The sequence below is a fragment of the Hyperoodon ampullatus genome (assembly GCF_949752795.1).
Source record: "Hyperoodon ampullatus genome assembly, chromosome: 5".
NCBI classification, from domain to species: domain Eukaryota; kingdom Metazoa; phylum Chordata; class Mammalia; order Artiodactyla; family Ziphiidae; genus Hyperoodon; species Hyperoodon ampullatus.
The window spans coordinates 21,969,571-21,989,176 of record NC_136918.1 but is presented as its reverse complement, the minus strand read 5'-3'; the positions used below and the strand labels follow the sequence as shown (position 1 = coordinate 21,989,176).

Here is a 19,606-nt window from a genome sequence, read left to right as displayed (position 1 = left end):
AATTTTCACACTGGGTTGGAATTTCTCCCACCTTTGCATTTCAAAGCCAAGGGCAAGGAGCAGTGGATATTTTCTCACTGAGCCTTTCTGATACCCAGGGTCGACCGGTCCTGATTCGGGCGCGTCCCGGGAAGGCGTGCAGGGTGGGGCCTGCAGTACGCGTGTGGAGTCAGTTCCCCCCTGTGCGCTTTGCCCCCTCACCGTGGTCTTGTACCCTCACCCAACTATCCCGTGGACTCGGGGACTCTGGTTCCCTGTGGCATCCCCGGTACCTGGATCAGGGCCTGACACCCAGAGCTGGTGGTCACGGCTCAGGAACTGTCAGTAGTAGCAGGAGTCCGGATGTGTCGAGTTCCAGATTGCTGCGTGTGCTTCAGATTCAGCTGATTCCCGGACGTCAGGAAGGGGAAGAAAGAAGCCCAGAGGGGTAAGGGGCTCGCCGTCCCCTCCCACGGCCACCGCTCCCATCAGCAGACTTGCCCTGAGAGCCTGTCTCCACATACTCACGCCTCCTGGGCCAGGGCCCAGAGAGCCAGCTGCCCACCGCACGCTGCACCGTGCCCTGGGGGCACAGGCCCTCCCCCATCGCGCAGCTCGGCCCTGCCCGCTGCCCGGCACCCTGGACCCCTCACATGGGCCCTCCCCATGGCCCCTCTTCTCTCGCTGGGAACTCCTGGCAACCGCGTGAGTGATGTCTCCACCCAGTCATTTCTTCCCCGTGGACAGAGCTGCCCTTCTAAAAGGCAGCTGTGGTCCTGTTGCTGCCACTGCGCCCCTGGTGAACCTAAACCCCAAGTCTCCTTGGCAAGGTTCGCCGGCCACAGGAGCCGCGGTCCGGCCTGCGCCTGGAACTCAGCCCCGGCCCTAGTCTCTGCGGAACTTCAAAGCTGCCCTGTTGCTTCCACGCAGGGTTTCACACCTGCCCTGTCTTCTGCGGGGAAAGCCCTCCCCCCTTCCCACCTGTGGCCACCTGAAGCCTCCTCCTGCGCCTGCGTGGTGGGTCTCCACGTAGACAGTTCCTGCGTGAGTGTGTTAGCCTTCCGGGGAGCCCTCGACAAGGGACAAGGGACAGTTGCAGACTCTCTGGGAAATCCACGCAGCCTTTTTCTGTTTGTAGGCAGGGGTGGTTTCCCGGATGTCTCTAACAGGTTTGATTCTAGAAAGGCAAGTTTTCCAGTGCCTGGACCCAAGTTTATTTCCTGGGTTGGGTTTTTTTGTTTGTTTGTTTTTTGTTTTTGCGGTACGCGGGCCTCTCACTATGGCGGCCTCTCCCGTTGCGGAGCACAGGCTCCGGACGCGCCGGCTCAGCGGCCATGGCTCACGGGCCCAGCCGCTCCGCGGCATGTGGGATCTTCCCGGACCGGGGCACGAACCCGCGTCCCCTGCATCGGCAGGCGGACTCTCAACCACGGCGCCACCAGGGAAGCCCCCTGGGTTGGGTTTTGAAGGGCTTTCCCTGACCGCCTCTTAACCCTCCCCGCCCTCTGGCGGGGCTTCTATCCTATATTGCTCTGCTATAAACGTTCTCTTGAAAGTCACCACTTCCTCAGTCGCCAGACCATGAACTTTGCTCCCTGTCCGTTCTCTCTGACTCTCGGCACCATTGGACACTCGGCCAGGCTTCTGCTGCTTCTCCGAATCCTTGTCTCCGTTGGTCACTGTGACTGTGTCACCCCAGCTTTCCTGCCCTCTGTCCCTCTGCTCCGTTACAGCCTCCCGCCCCCCTTCCCGCCAGCGACAGCCCACACCCAGAGAGCAGTGCCGGCTCCGCCTTACTCTCCTCTCTCAGCCTCCCCTGCTCGTCCAGGCTCCTGACCCCGACAGGCATCTGGGAGGTTCTGATTCCTGAGCCTCTGCAGCCTCTGGGACGGCTGCCTGCTTCCTCACTCACCTGCCCTTAAGCCAAGCTCATCGTTTTCCTGCCCAGTGCTCGATTCCCTATTCCATCCAAGCTACCTTACTTCTCTCCTCTCTGCCATACCGTCGTCATCCCGGAGCCACAGTGCAAATCTCCCCGTGACCTCTAGGAGTCCCCTTCTCCCCTTTCTCCAGCCATGACCAGGTCCCGCGATTTCCCTCCCAGCGCCCCCCTGCATATCCCACCTTCTTTCTCTTTCCATGTATCAACCAGTCTTCGCTCCCCACCTGTCCCCAGTCTCCAGTTTTCCCTCTGGTCACACCAGCCGTCCTGCTCTCCTACAGACATGAGGTGGTCATTCCTGGAAGGATGTCCTCATGTCCCCCACATGAAGAAGGTTCTTCCCACCCTTTAAAGGCCATCGCAGAGCTAACTTCCTCGCGCGGCTGTGTCGGGTCCAACCCTGAGGCCTTGGTCCACACCGTTCTCTTCATCTGGATTGTCTCCCTAACCCTCCAAGTCCTGTCCATATGGACTGTTTGTTGAGCATCCCTTCTGGAGGCTCTGTGCACCGGACACCCGGGTGACTGAGCCTCACTCACACTCCTGGGGGGCGCGCAGCTCCAGAACCCTCCCTGGAGGGGTTGTCATGACGCCCACACGCTGAGTCGTCAGCTCCTGCATCTGTGGGACTAAGTACCGTCTTAAAACCTACTCCTTAGATTTTGTATTCCTGTTGTTTAAACGTCTCTCTTCTGGCATCTAGCTCACTGAATGATAACTTTTGTTTAGGTGACTGTATCTTTTACTAGAATGTGAGTCTTTTGAAATGATACCCTTTCACTCTTGTTTCTTGAACATCTATCACAGTGTCAGGTACAGTGTAAGTACTCAATAACTATTTGAACAGATAGAGAAATAAATGAATGGATGGATGAATGGACAGATAAATTGATGAAATAATAGACAGAAGGACAAATGGATGGATAGGCCAATGGACAGATCAGTGGAGGAAGATGGGACATATGGATGGATGGACAGAAGGGTGGACAGATGGATGGATGTAGAAAACAGCCTGCCGTGAAGACTGAAACGGTTAGCCTCACACCCAGTATAACAATTCCTTTAAAAATAACCTTGAGGGCTAAGCCAGCCTTTAAAACACTAACAGTGAGTTTAAATTTATCCATAATTATTAAGAAAGGAGATTATGGTTAATTGACTAATCATATCCAATAGTGGGCTAGCATACATCTTATATACGGACTGCTGATTCTCTAAAAGTTAAAATTAATAGAATGCATTTAGAACAAAAGCATTTAGAACAAAATGCATTTAGAACAAAAGTACTGAACACTGCACTTCCTTTGTGATTCTGAAAACCCTTAGAAACCTTAGTGTTTGCAGGACCCCAGTGAGAGTCACTGAGGGGAGTGCAGGCTGACATAAACCGTTTAAAGGCCTTAAAGTCTGAGTTTTTCATTTAAACTAATATGTAAAATCAGCACCCACACATTCACATGTAGACCATTTCTGTAATGATGTGGATTTCTAAAATGTATTTGACGATATGCAGGAGCTTCTCTACATTAAAGCCTAAATATGGTATTTGGCCAACATCAGGCAGACTCGCAGACCATTTGTCTGTCTCTCAGACAAGATTCATCAAGTGTGGCAAGCAATATCTAAAAAGCTGGATCCCAAGGAAGCGAACATGGTCACGTCTGTTTGCTAAGCCAACTTCACGTGGAAAGTCCTGCCATAAGAAATGAAACCATTGAATGTTTAACAGCTGTCCGGTTTACCTCTCTCCATTTTCCCCTAATCACTAGTGATGTAGCCCCAGGTGGAGCACTGATCTTGCCGTGGATAAAAATTCTTTTTTCTCCCTCATTTTCTCCCTCCTTCCCCTACTTCTTTCCTTCTTTGCTTTATTCCTGTCTACTTATCCTGCTGTTGTAGCATTTCATATTTCAAAGCAGTCCATGTACAGCAAACCCTTAGAATCTTCATTACCTATCATGTACATTTTATTTATTGAGGGAGAAACCATGCTTTATTTGACTCAGAATCTTCAGTAGCTACAGGACTCAATAAATGTTTGGTGAATAAGCAAATCGGTGTAGGACTCCCACTGGTTTCGTACCATTACACTGTGTTGCACTTATTTACATGTCTAAATATATATTACGAATCCTGTGTATGATGGAAAAATTCATTTCTCCATTTTTCAGATGGGAAACTGAGGCTCAGGAACATTAAGAGACCACCCTGAGTTTGCACAGTTAGTAAATGATGGGCTGAAATTTGGGCCTTTGGAATTTTACCCCAATGTCATCCCACTTTTCCAGGGTACCTTTCATGTTATTTAAGACCCCTGGGGAACATGGGTCTTCATTAATTCCATACTTTATGTGCGTTGTCAGTAGCCAAGCCATGGAAACAACCTAAGTGTCCATCAACAGAGGAATGGATAAAGAAGATGTGGTACATATATATAATGGAATATTACTCAGCCATAAAAAAGAATGAAATAATGCCATGTGCAGCAACATGGATGGACCTAGAGATTATCAAACTAAGTGAAGTAAGTCAGAAAGAGAAAGACAAATACCATATGACATATGTGGAATATAAAATGTGATACAAATGAACCTATCTATGAAATGGAAACAGAATCATGGACATGGAGAACAGACCTGTGGCTGCCAAGGCAGAGGGGGCGTGGGGGAGGGATAGATTGGGAGCTTGGGATTAGCAGATGCAAACTATTATATATAGGATGGATAAACAACAAGGTCCTACTGTATAGCACAGGGAACTATATTCAGTATCCTGGGATAAACCATAATGGAAAACAATATTTAAAAAAAGAAAAAAGAAAAAAATATATATATAACTGAATCACTTTGCTGTATAGCAGTAATTAACACAACATTGTAAATCAACTATACTTCAATTAAAAATACATAAATGATTTGTTTTAAAAAAGAAATTACAATCTTGTAAAGTTTTAGTGCAATATCAAGAATATCCACAATTATTTGCTAAGTCTGTTAAAATACACCTCCCTTTTCTTTCATATATTCCATGAAAAGAACATATTACAAGAGACTAAATGCAGAGGCAGATACGAAAACCTAGCTGACTTCTAGTAAACTAAAAATTAGGGAGAAAAAAAAATTATGTGTGTTGTAACAGATGCGGGCAGGATTTTGAACCTTGAATTGAAGGAATGACAAATTGTTTTCTTTTTTGCCTTAATTGCTGAATAAACACAACCACTGATTCGGATATATCATGTGTGAAAGAGCATGTGGGCGTGTGCTACTGCTGTGTAACCCATCCTTTACACAGACTGTATCTGTTAGCTATCGCTGTGTAACAAACCACCCCAAAGCTCAGTGGCTTGAAACAGTAAGCATTTATCATTGCTCACAAAACCATGGATCAGCAGGGTGGAACTTCTGGGCTCACTGGGCCCTCTCATAAGTCTGTGGTCAGCTGCAGCATGGGTGGCAGTACTGCCCATCTTGCCTGAGTGCTCTCCCAGGTTCAAGGCTAGGCTGGCTCTAGGTTGATTTAGGAACATCTTGGCTGGGCTGCTGGTCTCTCCTCCTCCAGCAGGCTAGCCCGGGCTTGTTCCCACACAGGGGTGATGCTCTAAGAGGGACCAGCACAGGATCTCTCTGGGCCTAGGCTGGCACAACATGACTACCACTGGTTTCTGTGGGTGAGAGTGCATCACAGGCCAGCCCAGATACAGGGGTTGAGGAGCAGTCTCCACCTTTGGATGGAGGAGCTGAGGCATCACAGTGCAGAGGGCGTCCACAGGTGGAGCACTGAGGCATCATTTTTTTTTAACATCTTTATCGGAGTATAATTGCTTTACAATGGTGTGTTAGTTTCTGCTGTACAACAAAGTGAATCAACTATACACATACATATATCCCCATATTCCCTCCCTCTTGCGTCTCCCTCCCACCCTCCCTATCCCACCCCTCTAGGTGGTCACAAAGCACCAAGCTGATCTCCCTGTGCTATGCAGCTGCTTCCCACTAGCTATCTATTTTACATTTGGTAGTGTATATATGTCCATGCCACTCTCTCACTTCGTCCCAGCTTACCCTTCCCCCTCCCCGTGTCCTCAAGTCCATTCCCTACATCTGCGTCTTTATTCCTGTCCTGCCCCTAGGTTCTTCAGAACCTTTTTTTTTTTTTTTGGATTCCATATGTATGTGTTAGCATATGGTGTTTGTTTTTCTCTTTCTGACTTACTTCACTCTGTATGACAGACTCTAGGTCCATCCACCTCACTACAAAGAACTCAATTTCGGTTCTTTTTCAGGCTGAGTAATATTCCATTGTATATATGTGCCACATCTTCTTTATCCATTCATCTGTAGATGGACACTTAGGTTGCTTCCATGTCCTGGCTATTGTAAATAGAGCTGCAATGAACATTGTGGTGCGTGACTGTTTTTGATTTATGGTTTTCTCAGGGTATATGCCCAGTAGTAGGATTACTGGGTCATATGGTAGTTCTATTTTTAGTTTTTTAAGGAACCTCCATACTGTTCTCCATAGTGGCTGCATCAGTTTACATTCCCACCAGCAGTGCAATAGGGTTCCCTTTTCTCCACACTCTCTCCACACTGGGGCATCTTTAGGTGAGCAGCCCTTCCTGGCACTGCACTCCTGCTGCCCAGTTCTGAGGGCTTGTCAAGGGGTCCTGTGTCCCCAGGGGAATCACTGAGGCCGTGTCTCAGAACTTTCTCCAAGCGAAGTGCCTCGTTTCTATTTTTTTTAATTAATTAATTAATTAGTTTTATTTATTTATTTTTGGCCACGTTAGGTCTTCTTTGCTGTGTGCGGGCTTTCTCTAGTTGTGGCGAGCGGGGGCTACTCTTCATTGCAGTGCACGGGCTTCTCATTGTGGTGGCTTCTCTTGTTGCAGAGCATGGGCTCTAGGCGTGTGGGCTTCAGGAGTTGTGGCATGTGGGCTCAGTAGTTGTAGCTCTCAGGCTCTAGAGCGCAGGCTTAGTAGTTGTGGCACACCGGCTTAGTTGCTCAACAGCATGTGGGATCTTACCAGACCAGGGCTCGAACCTGTCTCCCCTGCATTGGCAGGCAGATTCTTAATCACTGCGCCACCAGGGAAGTCCCCTCATTTCTATTTTAAGAAATGTTTTAAAAGGGAAAATAGGAGAATGTCAACCAGAACTGAAATTCGTTTTCTGAAAATTAATTGGGTTTAGAGGACCATAGGAGTGAAAACTTTGGCTGCTAGAATTGATCTTTTTTTTTTATCGGAGTATAGTTGATTTACAGTGTTGTGTTAGTTTCTGCTCTACAGCAAAGTGAATCCATTATACATATACATATATCCACTCTTTTTAAATTCTATTCCCATATAGGTCATTACATAGTATTGAGTAGAGTTCCCTGTGCTGTACAGTAGGTCCTTATTACTTATCTATTTTATATATAGTAATGTGTATATGTCAATCTCAGTCTCCCAATTTATCCCTCCCCCTCCCTTATCCCCTGGTAACCATAGTTTGTTTTCTACATCTGTGGCTCTGTTTCTGTTTTATAAATAAGTTCATTTGTACCCTTTTTTTAGATTGCACATATAAGCGATATCATGATATTTTTCTTTCTGTGTCTGACTTACTTCACTTAGTATGACAATCTCTAGGTCCATCCATGTTGCTGCAAATGGCATTATTTCATTCTTTTTTATGGCTGAGTATTATTCCATTGTATATATGTACCACATCTTCTTTATCCATTCCTCTGTGGATGGACATTTAGGTTGCTTCCATGTCCTGGCTGTTGTAAATAGTGCTACAGTGAACATTGGGTGCGTGTATTTTTTTCAGTTATGGTTTTCTCTGGGTATATGCCCCTGAGTAGGATTGCTGGATCATATGGTAGTTCTATTTTTAGTTTTCAAAGGAACCTCCATACTGTTCTCCATAGTGGCTGCGCCAATTTACATTCCCACCAATAGCGTAGGAGGGTTCCCTTTTCTCCACACCCTCTGCAGCATTTATTGTTTGTAGTTTTTTTGATGATGGCCATTCTGACCCAAGTGAGGTGATACCTCATTGTAGTTTTGATTTGCATTTCTGTAATAATTAGTGATGTTGAGCATCTTTTTGTGTGCTTTTTGGCCATTTGTATGTCTTCTTTGGAGAAATGTCTATTCAGATCTTCCACCCATTTTTGATTGGGTTATTTGTTTTGTTTTTGATATTGAGCTGCATGAGCTGTTAGTATTTTTTATATGTTGGAGATTAATCCCTTGTTGGTTGCTTAATTTGCAAATATTTTCTCCCATTCTGAGGGTTGTCTTTTTATTTTGTTTATGATTTCCTTTGCTGTGCAAAAGCTTTTAGGTTTAATTAGATCCCATTTGTTTATTTTTGTTTTTATTTTCATTACTCTAGGAGATGGGTCAAAAAAGATCTTGCTGCAATTTATGTCAAAGAGTGTTCTGCCTATGTTTTTCTCTTAGAATTTTATAGTATCCAGCCTTTCATTTAGGTCTTTAATCCATTTTGAGTTTGTTTTTGTGTATGGTGTTAAGGAGTGTTCTAATTTCATTCTTTTACATGTAGCTGTCCAATTTTCCCAGCACCACTTATTGAAGGGGCTGTCTTTTCTCCATTGTATACTCTTGCCTCCTTTATCAAAGATAAGGTGACCATAGGTGCTTGGGTTTATCTTTGGGCTTTCTAGCCTGTCCCATTGTTCTACATTTCTGTTTTTGTGCCAGTACCATACTGTCTTGATTACTGTAGCTTTGTAGTATAGTCTGAAGTCCCAGAGTCTGATTCTACCAGCTCCGTTTTTCTTTCTCAAGATTGCTTTGGCTGTTCGGGGTCTTTTGTGTTTCCATACAAATCTTGATGGAGATTGTTGTTTAAGATATGACAGCCTGTAACTTACTATGAAGAATGTATGTGACACAGAGCAGGATACAGGCTCATCTGAAACCGTCTGCTGGGAAATTTCTTTTTGTTATGTGGAGCCCCCCGCCCCACCTCACCATCAGATACTGCTTTGAATGAAGTCTTTGTCTTCATGAAAAGAATCTAAAGGGTTATACCAACACCTCTGCTCAGTCATGTCACTCTGGATACATGGCCCTTATTTTAAGACTCTAGATTCCTGACTCTCAGACTGCCTGCAGTTTTACCGAGTCAAAAAAACCCGCTAAACAGCCTCTCCTACACACGAGGGCAGGTTGAGCTCTGCAGAGCGAACTTCAGCTTATATAATAAAGCATGTCCTGCCCATGAAAATGGTTTATGGCAGTGGGGACTGAACTGTCCTTTTCTAAGCTGGCGGTTTTTACAGACGAGGTGAGTTGATCATGCAGTGGGTGTGAGTTTACTCCTGATTAAAAAGCAAATGGGGGACTTCCCTGGTGGCACAGTGGTTAAGGCTCCGCACTCCCAATGCAGGGGCCCTGGGTTCGATCCCTGGTCAGGGAACTAGATCCTACATGCATGCCGCAACTACGGAGCCGGGGAGCCACAACTAAGGAGCCTGCCGGCCGCAACTAAGAAGCACACCTGCTGCAACCAAGACCAGGTGCAACCAAATAAATAAAATAAATAAATAAAATAAATATTAAAGCAGAAAGGCAAAGGACCACAGCCTCGGTGTCTTCAGTTTCCATTTTTTAGCATCTAGTTTTATAGCATCAGTAAAGTCCTTCATCTCAGCCCTGATCATGCTGGATGACTCTGCCACAGACAGAGCCAGGGAAACACCACCACCAGTGGACAGATTTCGTGAGAGCCATCCTTTGCCAGGGCCCCTTGCTGCCAGAGGCAATGAGCAGAGAAGGACCACGGGTGGTGGAGGAAGGCATCCAGAGGCCGCCTGCACTTTCTCGACTGCTCATGACCAAGTGCTTACTTTTATGCATAAGGCAGGAGTGTTTGTCTCCAGAGTTAAACTTAGGATATTTCCTATAGTTCATCCAAGACTCTTCTCCAAAGGAAAGGATTTGCTCCTTATAGCAGAGCCTCTAAACTCCAAGTCTCCCTGCAAGAATGCCCACCACCCTGGGCCTGCTGAAGATAAACGCGGCCGCACCAGGCTGCCCCCGCCAGCCCCGACAGAGGAGGAAAGTGTTTGGGATTATGCGACAGAAGGAACGCAGTTCCCTCGAGAGGAGATCACATCTCCATAAGTAAAAGCAACCAGTGAGAGGAAAGTGTATTTAAAATCATTTGGAAAGTTTTGTTAGTAGAATATACCACTTTAACTAAAAGAAGGATTTGGCCTTTGTACATTCTGATATTTGGGGATTTTCTGTAAGTGCTTGGGCTGAGCTGGGCTGGTCGATCCTGGTTAAACTCTCAGCATGCTGTGTCCAGACTATTCCCCCCAAGACTTGCATATTTAATATTCTCTAAAAATTCTAAGTATGCTCCCTTGCTCCGTCACCACGAGCGCCATGCCGTTCCTTACGCTTTGCGTTTGTGCTGGGCCCACATCACTCTCTGAAATCCCTGCACATAGGCTGCCACGTGGCAGACTAGAGCAGTCCCTGGAGGATGCTATTTTGACCTCCATTTCAAAACCCCAAAATCAAGGTCCAAACACAGGGGCTGAATTCATTTAACAGACTCTCATGGGTGCCCTGCCCTCAGCCTGGTCCAGAAGGCGTGTGTCTTGGTAGCAGTGGAGAAAATTTAGCTGCAACCTCACTCACTAACCTCCTTTCTCTGTGTATTTGTTCAAATTTCTACGAGCGCCTCCGTGGCTATTGCTGAATCGGGAGAAAGACGCAGTCTCCACCGCGCAGGGGATTCTGACATTAGGTCTGTTTCACTCACCCCTACCCACGCAAGGTCACAGTGGGACCTGCTCTGTTAATTGGTTGAGTCCCAACCGCAAATCCTGAAATTATGGGAAAGTATTTCTCTACTAGTTACAGATCCACCTGCCTTCAAGTTCACGTGTATAATTAGTTCAGAAAATGATGTTTAAACAAGATGAAACTACATCTGTATGTTAGTTAGAGACCCTCCCCTACTCACGGCAAGCCGATAGCTCTCATCACCGACTGTGGTCCATTATTCTTACAGTTAGTAAGGAGGTGAAAAGTCAAGTTGAAGGAATTCCAGACTTTAATATTCAAACGAGAATAAATAGACCATTATGCTTCCTTTGCTAGACTGACTATAGAGAATTTTAATGGACAAAATCACTGTTGATTGTATTTTCCTTTCCTTTTTTTTTTTGATGTGAAAGAATTTCTAGTGAAGCGTTGTTTCATCTCTTCCTGAATCCAAGTGAAGTTTCTGAATTCCGCATGTTTCCTGCATTACGTTTTTATTGTGTGCATAGGAATCAGTATTCCAGATATGTGCACAAGCGCACACATTGAAATGAACATGACTTCATTTATTTTCATGATTAGACATTCAAAAAAAAGTGCTTGGGTGTCTGCTTTCTTATTCATAAGTCGAGATCTGTACATCAGAGGTATTTGTATAAGTGGCACTTTTATTACATTCATTTCATTTGTAATATGATAGTGGATCTTAAATATGTTACTTTTATGCCACCATATCTGATTTGTGGCACTTAGCCCTCACAAGGAGAATACTTGATATCTTCTGAAGCACCTTTCGTCCAAGAAGCACTTTGCAGACACGGAGCCGGGCTCTACCAGGTGTGTCAATTACACTCGTGAGCCTTTGCACGCCTCCCGCTTTATCGGCTGCACTGTTGGGGCCGAGAGTGGCCATGAGTCCCTTGCAGGCCTGGAGCTGATGATGAGACCTTTAATTTCTGGAAGAAAGAGGCTCAGGTGAGCTCTGCGTTGCTGCACCCAGGCCCTGATGGCCGACAGAGCTCCGCATCTGCCACATGCTCACCCTTCACCATGGGCCAGACAATGTATCAAGCCCTGGGGACGCAGACATAATAAAATATGGCCCTTGCCTTCCTGATGCTCACAGACTAGGAGGGGAGGGCCATGTGGAAGAGTAATTGCCCACCTACACCGTGATGGGGCGCTGATGCAGAGGTGACAGTAGGTGCCCTCCTCCTGCCCACCCCCGCCACCGGCCCTCCCGGGGATGCACCGTACCTGAAAGCAGTTGTCAAACCCCCAGGCACGTCGCAGGACTGGACACGTGCCAGCCAGTTGCAGTCGGGCTGAGAGAAGAGACCACCCCTCACACATCGCAGGCGGCCTTCAGGGCTGAGCACCGCCCACCCCAGACTTGCAGAGAAGAGCATCGTGGGCTCCCCACCTACCAGCCCATCCCTCCATCCCTCCCCCATCCCCCCCCCTTCTCCAGCATCAGTTCCCGATCCTGGACCACCCGCTGCCCCCTACACACACAATACACACACACACACGCACACGCACACACACGTGCACACACGCAGTGCTCCTGCAGCCTCCTTCACGACACTCACCGCATCGTGGCGTCACATATGAGTGCGACAGATACGGCTGAGGGCCCCGGAGCCAGGTTTTCTGAGTTCAGAGTTCACGCCACATCACTTAACAGGAGGGGGCAGGTTGCTTACTTTCCTGTGCCTCAGTTTTCTCTTGTGCAAAATGGGCATAATAATGATACTTCCTTGTCAGGCGGCTGTGAACGTTGAATGACCTAATATGAATAAATGGCTTCACCGAGCGCCCAGAGCTGCTGGGAAGCTGTATTAACCTTTTCAGTCTTATCATAATTAACACTTTAGGGAATTCCCTGGAGGTCCAGTGGTTAGGACTCAGAGTTTTCACTGCCATGGCACGGGTTCAATCCCTGGTTGGGAAAGTAAGATCCAGCAGGCCGTGTGGCATAGCCAAAACAAAACAAAACAAAGAACCCACAAAAAACAAGAAAACACTCTAGTACTAGAGTCTCAGTATCTGTAGTGATAGTGAGGCCAACAGTCCTATCAGTGTCACTGCTATCACATGATTCATGACTGTCTCCCACCATGAGTGAGCCCCGAGGCAGCAGGAGCCAGCTGTGTGGTCTCCACTCCGTCCCCACGGCGGATGGCACGGAGTGGAGGCTCACAAAACATTTGGTGAATGAATGAGTGGACAAAGCAATGGTGCACCTGCTCACGTGGTGCCGCTATCAGCCGCCTTCTCTGAAAGCATCATTGCCACTTACAGCCACGGACCCACAGTGCTGCCCACAGGTCGACCCACGTCCACGTGGAAGGGCTTCCATCCTCCTTCCTGTGTGACTAGCACACAGAAGCTTCACAGGAGACTCACCCTTCCCACCCAGCCCACCATCCATCGAGGAGAGAGGCTGTAAGAGGGGCCGGCAACTCCGGGGTGGGGAGTGGTCAGATCCCCGGACCCTGCAGCAACTGTGAGTGGCCCCCCTGCCCCGCACTAGAGCCCCGCACAGGGGCGAGCTCCTGCCCCGCCCTGGCAGCTGCTGACATGAGTCCCCCGAGACAGGACGGAGACGCCTCCCCAGCCCTGCACCGCTTCATCCCTGGCACAGGGAGGGCCCTGTGATGGTCTCCTCTCTGACCTGGATGCCGCAGCCCAGCAGGCAGGCAGCAGAGCCACTACCCAGGAGCTTGGCCTGGCCCCACCGTCTCAGCTCCAGGCTCACCCCTGCCTTTCCTTTGCCATGCTGAGTAGTACAGTGATCAAGCCTCCATGTGCCAGGGTCCCATCCCGGCTCCATCCTTTCTGTTTGTGTGACCTTGGGCAGGTTCTTAACCATTTTGTGACTCAGTGTTCTCATCTGTACAATGGGGATAATGGTACCTACCCCATAGGTTCTTCATGAGGGTTAAATGAGTTTATTTATAAAAAAGCATTTAGAATAGTGACTGGATATAGAAGGCATCCCTTATTCTGGACATTCTGGCAGCCTTCCACCCGCCTGGCCCAGATACCACATCTGTGCTCCACAGCAGTTCAAAACCATTGAGCAAAGCGAAATGCTGAAGCCAATGTTTAGAGAATCCATCCATCAACTTAGGAGCCTCTACATAATTGGGGTGTTATCGCGCACGGGGTGGCTGCAATTTGCAGTTGCTGAGGAGTCTGCGATAGTCCCAGGAATCCTTTGGTGATGGACACAGTTGGGGGCTGGGGATTTTGCTTTGGGAGGGCAGGAGCCATCTGGAAGGCAGCATGAGGTTATGCACTAGTCCTCTGGCAACCAGTCAGCCGGTGAGAGTGCCCCAAGCTTGGGCCCCGGAGCACAACAGATGGAGCTCTGGCTTTGCAAATGAGGAGTGCCCCCGACCCGGTGCCCTGCGGCACTCTCCGAGGTCCCCTTCCCACCTCACCTCTGCTTTCTGCCTGGGTGCAGATGCTCAGTGGTGGCAGCTCACAGAGCATAACCCTCTAGAGCTGTGGTTGCTCCTCTGAGTTTAATTTTCCAGGGGGCCATGGGTGGGCTGTGTGGCAGTGGATGATGCTTAGGCGTGCTGGGGACGGACTGCAGGTACTGTGTGTGCCCCCTGTCTTTGCTTTTGTGTGTCTTCCACTGAAATCTTGACGAGTTTCAAACAGAGTGATCTTGGGCCTCGGGTTTCTAGAGTGTAGACATGGAATTATAATGCCCACCACTCCTGGTTCACTGTGGAATTTAGTGAGCAAGAATTCTTCAGTTACGTGAAGGAGGGGCTGGCCCTCGCTGAGAGATCGGTGAGCAGCATTGCTGCCGCGGGTGAGTCAAGCGGTCCAGGTGCCATCGTGGTCAAAGCAGGTCCAAGTGTTGGTGTGGCCTCCCACCGGGGCTTTGAGTTTTTGTGGTTGTTCTTGTTGTTTTAAGATACAATTCACATAGCATAATACTAATCCCTTTAAAGTATACAGTCCAGTGGTTTGTAATATATTCACACAGTTGTACGGCCATTACCGCTGTCTTATTCTGGAATATTTTCATCTCCCCAGAAGGAACCCTGGGCCCAACTGGAGTCACTTTCCATCCCCTCACTCCCACCCCAGCCTTTGGCAACCACCGACCTGCTTTCTATCTATGAATTAGCTTGTCGTGAACATCTCATAAGAATAGAACCATACAATACATGGCCTTTTGTGACTTGCTTTTTTCACTGACATCATGTTTTCAAGGTTCATCCATGTTGTAACATGTATCTGAATTTCATTCCTTTTTGTGGCCAATAATATTCCACTGTCTGGATAGACCAGTTTTGTTCCTCTGCTCATCAGTGGATGGGCACGTGGGCTGTTTCCACTTCTGGGCTGTTGGGAATCACGCTCTGAACGTTTGTGTGCAGGTCTGCATGGATCATACGCTTAAGTTTGTGAGGACCTGCCAAACTGTTCTCCTCGGGGCTCTGTTTCAGAAGGACCATCTTGCTCAGACAGGACTTTAGTGTTAGCTGAAGGAGAGGGTTCTCGGCAGGGCCAGGAGGGGGCAGGGGGGCTGGCAACCTGCCCTCAGAGCCACGGTGCTCACAAGGCCTCGGGCCGCAGCCTCCCTGTCGAACGCAGATGCCCACTGCCTTGGGCTTGTCTCCCCTGTGCTGACCGTGTTCTCTGCATTCTCCCCACTTTATTTTTTTTTATTTATCTTATTGAAGTATAGTTGATTTACACTGTTGTTACTTTCTGCTGTACAGCAAAGTGATTTTATATATATATATATATATATATATATATATATATATATATATATACATACACACATATATTCTTTTTCATATTCTTTTCCATTATGGTTTATCACAGGATACTGAATATAGTTCCCTGTGCTATACAGTAGGACCTTGTTGTTTATCCATCCTGTATATAATAGTTTGCATCTGCTCACCCCAACCTCCCATTCCTTCCCTCCCCTGACCCCCTCCCCCTTGGCAACCACCAGTCTGTTCTCTGTGTCCATGAGTCCACTTCTCTTTTGTAGATAGGTTCATTTGTGTCATATTTTAGATTCCACATATAAGTGATATCATATGGTATTTGTCTTTCTCTGACTTACTTCACTCAGTATGATAATCTCTAAGTCCATCCATGTTGCTGCAAATGGCATTATTTCATTCTTTTTATGGCTGAGTAATATTCCATTGTATATATGTGCCACATCTTCTTTATCCATTCCTCTATCGATGGACATTTAGGTTGCTTCCATGTCTTGGCTATTGTAAATAGTGCGTCTGTGAACAAAGGGGTGCATGTATCTTTTTGAACTAGTTTTCTCTGAATATATTCCCAGGAGTAGGATTGCTGGATCATATGGCAACACTATTTTTAGTTCTTTGAGGAACCTCCATCCTGTTTTCCATGGTGGCTGTATGACTTTACATTCCCGCCAACAGCGTTAGAGGGTTCCCTTTTCTCCACACCCTCTCCAGCATTTGTTATTTGTAGACTTTTTGATGATGTATAAGTCTGATTAGGTCCCATTTGTTTATTTTTGCTTTTATTTCTATTGCCTTGGAAGACTGAACTAAGAAAACATTGGTTTGGTTTATGTCAGAGAATATTTTGCCTATGTTTTCTTCTAGGAGTTTTATGATGTCCTGTCTTATGTTTAAGTCTTCAAGCCATTTTTTATTTTTTGCAATATATGTTTTATTTATTTATTTTTGGCTGCATTGGATCTTCGTTGCTGTGTGTGGGCTTTCTCTAGTCTCAGTGAGCAGGGTCAACTCTTCATTGCAGTGCGCAGGCTTCTCATTGCGGTGGCTTCTCTTGTTATGGAGCACGGGCTCTAGGCACACAGGCTTCAGTAGTTGTGGTGCATGGGCTTAGTTGCTCTGCGGCATGTGGGATCTTCCTGGACTGGGTCTCGAATCCATGTCCCCTGCATTGGCACACGGATTCTTAACCACTGTGCCACCAAGGAAGTCCCCTTTAAGCCATTTTGAATTTATTTTCATGTACGGTGTGAGGGTGTCTTCTAACTTCATTGATTTACTCCAACTTTCCCAGCACCACTTGCTCAAGAGACTGTCTTTTCTCCACTGTACATTAGTGCCTCCTTTGTTGAAGATTAATTGTCCATAGGTGTGTGGGTTTATTTCTGGGCTGTCTTTTCTGTTCCATTGATCCATATATCTGTTTTTGTGCCAATACCACACTGTTTTGATTAATGTAACTTTGTAGTATTGTCTGAAGTCTGGGAGGGTTATGCCTCCTGCTTTGTTCTTTTTCCTCAGGACTGCGTTGGCAATTCTGGGTCTTCTGTGGCTCCATATAAATTTTAGGATTATTCTAGTTCTGTGAAAAAGGTCATGGGTAATTTGATAGGGATCACATTAAATCTGTAGATTGCTTTGGGTGGTATGGCCATTTTAACAATATTAATTCTTCCAATCCAAGAGCATGGGATATATTTCCATTTCTTTGAATCATCTTCAATTTCCTTTATTAATGTTTTATAGTTCTCAGTATATAAGTCTTTCACCACCCTGGTCAGGTTTATTCCTAAGTATTTTTTTTTTTAATTTTTTTGATGTGATTTCGAAAGGTTTTTTTTTTTTTTTTACTTTTGCACTCTCCCTGCTTTAAACCATGCTGCCTTCACCTGTGTCCTGCACCTGCGGGAGTGGTTTGGGCACACAGCTAGCCTTCCTGTGAGGCTGAGACACCTCAAACTGTCTTTATGCACTCGCCCTAGTCCTGGAAATGTTCTGAGCCAAAGAACAGTGTCATTTCAGAGTCCTGGAGAAGAAAATCACCTGCACAGGTTTTCTTCTCAAATGCATCCACTTGGTTACAAACAAGCGAGTGGACACGACGAAGGGTCGTGCCAGCTGTGTAGTCATGGGCACATCCCTTAGCCTCTCTGAGGCTTTGTTTCTTTGTCTGTAAAATGGGTTTAAACTTGCCTACCTGGGAAGGGGGTGAAGTGAGGCACTCTAGACACGGCTCCCAGTATGATGCTGCAGATACTCAGAACTACCCTCCCCACTGCAGGTGTGAGGCGCTTATACGGACCACTCAGACCCCTCCCTTTTCCCTCCCTCCCCATCTCTTTCCTTTCACCTTTTCTCCTCTCCCTGCGCCTGTGCCTTGCTTTTACTCTGCCCTCAGCTCCTGCCCCAGGCGGCCTTGTGGTCCTTACGGTGTGGACCCAGACCCAGACACCTGCCAGCTCTCAGATCGCCCCGGGGTTCTCAGGAAGGACCAGGCCGAATCCTCTTAGAGCGGATCAGATCATGCCCTGGGTCGTTTGCAGCACAGACTCCCAGGTCAGGGTGGTGGCAGACACAGCAGGCAGTGTCCAGTCTGGCAACCCTGGGTCCCCGGGCAGTGTGGGTTGCATGACCTAGTTTTACTGTCAGCCTCCCTGGGTCCCAGGTTCCTTCCCCAGGAGACCCTTGCCAGAGCCAGAGCTCTGAGTGCCCCTCGAATCTGAGTCATCTGAGAGGCTGTGCTGTGGGACGACCACCCAGCATGGAGGCCAAGACCATGCCCATGAGGTCCAGGGCCAAAGTGTGGGGATGAGGGCTGCGGGCAGATAAAGGATGAATGAATGAACAGCTTTCCAGGCTGAGGGCTCATGATGCATAGATTATTACTTTTTAAAACTGTAAGTAATAAAAGACTGTATGACTAATACAGAAAGTTTAGGAAGCAGAAAAACATGAAGGGACAACACCCCAAATCCCATCCCCTTGGAGATGAATTTCTTCGAAAGTGTCAGTTAAGGGAATTCCCTGGCGGTCCAGTGATTAAGACTCTGTGCTCTCACTGCTGGGGGCCCAGGTTCGATCCCTGGTGGGGGAACTAACATCCCACAAGCTGGGGCCAAAAATAAAAAATAAAAAGGTGCCAGTTAATTCAGAAAACTGAAAAGCAAAAAAATGAACCAAAAGGCCCAGCTAGGAATCCCTGGCTCCATTCTGGGACGTGTCTCCCAGGAAAAAGGGGTTTCCCTGGAGCTCCTTTCAGGCCATCCCCTCTGGAACTGCGGGGAACCTGCCCGGAAAAATTCTTCCAGGAACGAGTCCAGATAGGAAGTTCCCTCCGAACAAACAGGCTCTAGGCCCTCTGGGTGAGCTGAGCTCTCCTTAGGAACCGGCTGGCGGCTGCAGCGCAAACAAGTTCCCCGGCAGCTACCCCCTCGCCTCGGGAGATGTGCTGGTCGGATCTCCTCCCCCCGACCCCCATCCCTTCCCAGGCAGCATCGGGTAGCGCAGCCCTGGCCACGAGTGACCCTGGTCTGTCTGCTCTCTCGTCTGCAGCGGTCAGGAATGACAGAAACAAGAAAAAGAAGGAGCCTTCGAAGCAGGAATGCACGGAGAGCTACGAAATGACGGCCGAGCTGGACGATCTCACGGAGAAGATCCGAAAAGCCCACCAGGAAACCTTCCCCTCGCTCTGCCAGTTGGGCAAGTACACCACGGTGAGAGGCCCCACCCACCCCGCCCCGCCGCGCACGCGCACTCGCACGCAGACGCGCACGCAGACGCACGTGCGCACGCTCCCCGCCCCGAGCCTGGCAGGCCCGGGCGGAGGAAGGAGACGCCGCGGCCATTCCTCCGTGCCGTGGTTGCAGCAGCCGCTGAGTAGGGTGGGCATTTCCTCCCGCTCGGTCAGGACGCACAGGTTGGGCACGTGCGAGGCTCCGGGCCAGGGTGAGTGAGACGTGGCTGCTGCTCGCGGGGACCCACAGCCGCGTGAAGGGGCCGAGGAGGGCCAGGGAGGCGGCCGGGAGTCCCGGCGGCGACTCCCGTGCGGAGCCTAGCGGGGACGGAGGGCCGGGCTGAGCCTTTCACGGTCCCCGCTCCAGCTGGAAGAGCCCG

The 19,606-nt window shown here is 48.0% G+C and overlaps 1 protein-coding gene across 3 annotated transcripts in view; it reads left to right on the top strand.

Moving 5' to 3' along the window:
* The window catches only part of RARB (retinoic acid receptor beta), a gene marked incomplete at both ends in the record, with an annotated part of 424,884 nt that overhangs the window by 378,554 nt on the left and 26,724 nt on the right, over positions 1-19,606 (top strand). For all 3 annotated transcript variants that reach the window (XM_079705320.1, XM_079705322.1, XM_079705321.1), the window contains one exon: positions 19,046-19,206. In XM_079705320.1, the coding sequence (XP_079561446.1) occupies positions 19,046-19,206 (161 nt within the window). The remainder of the gene's footprint in view (positions 1-19,045; positions 19,207-19,606) is intronic.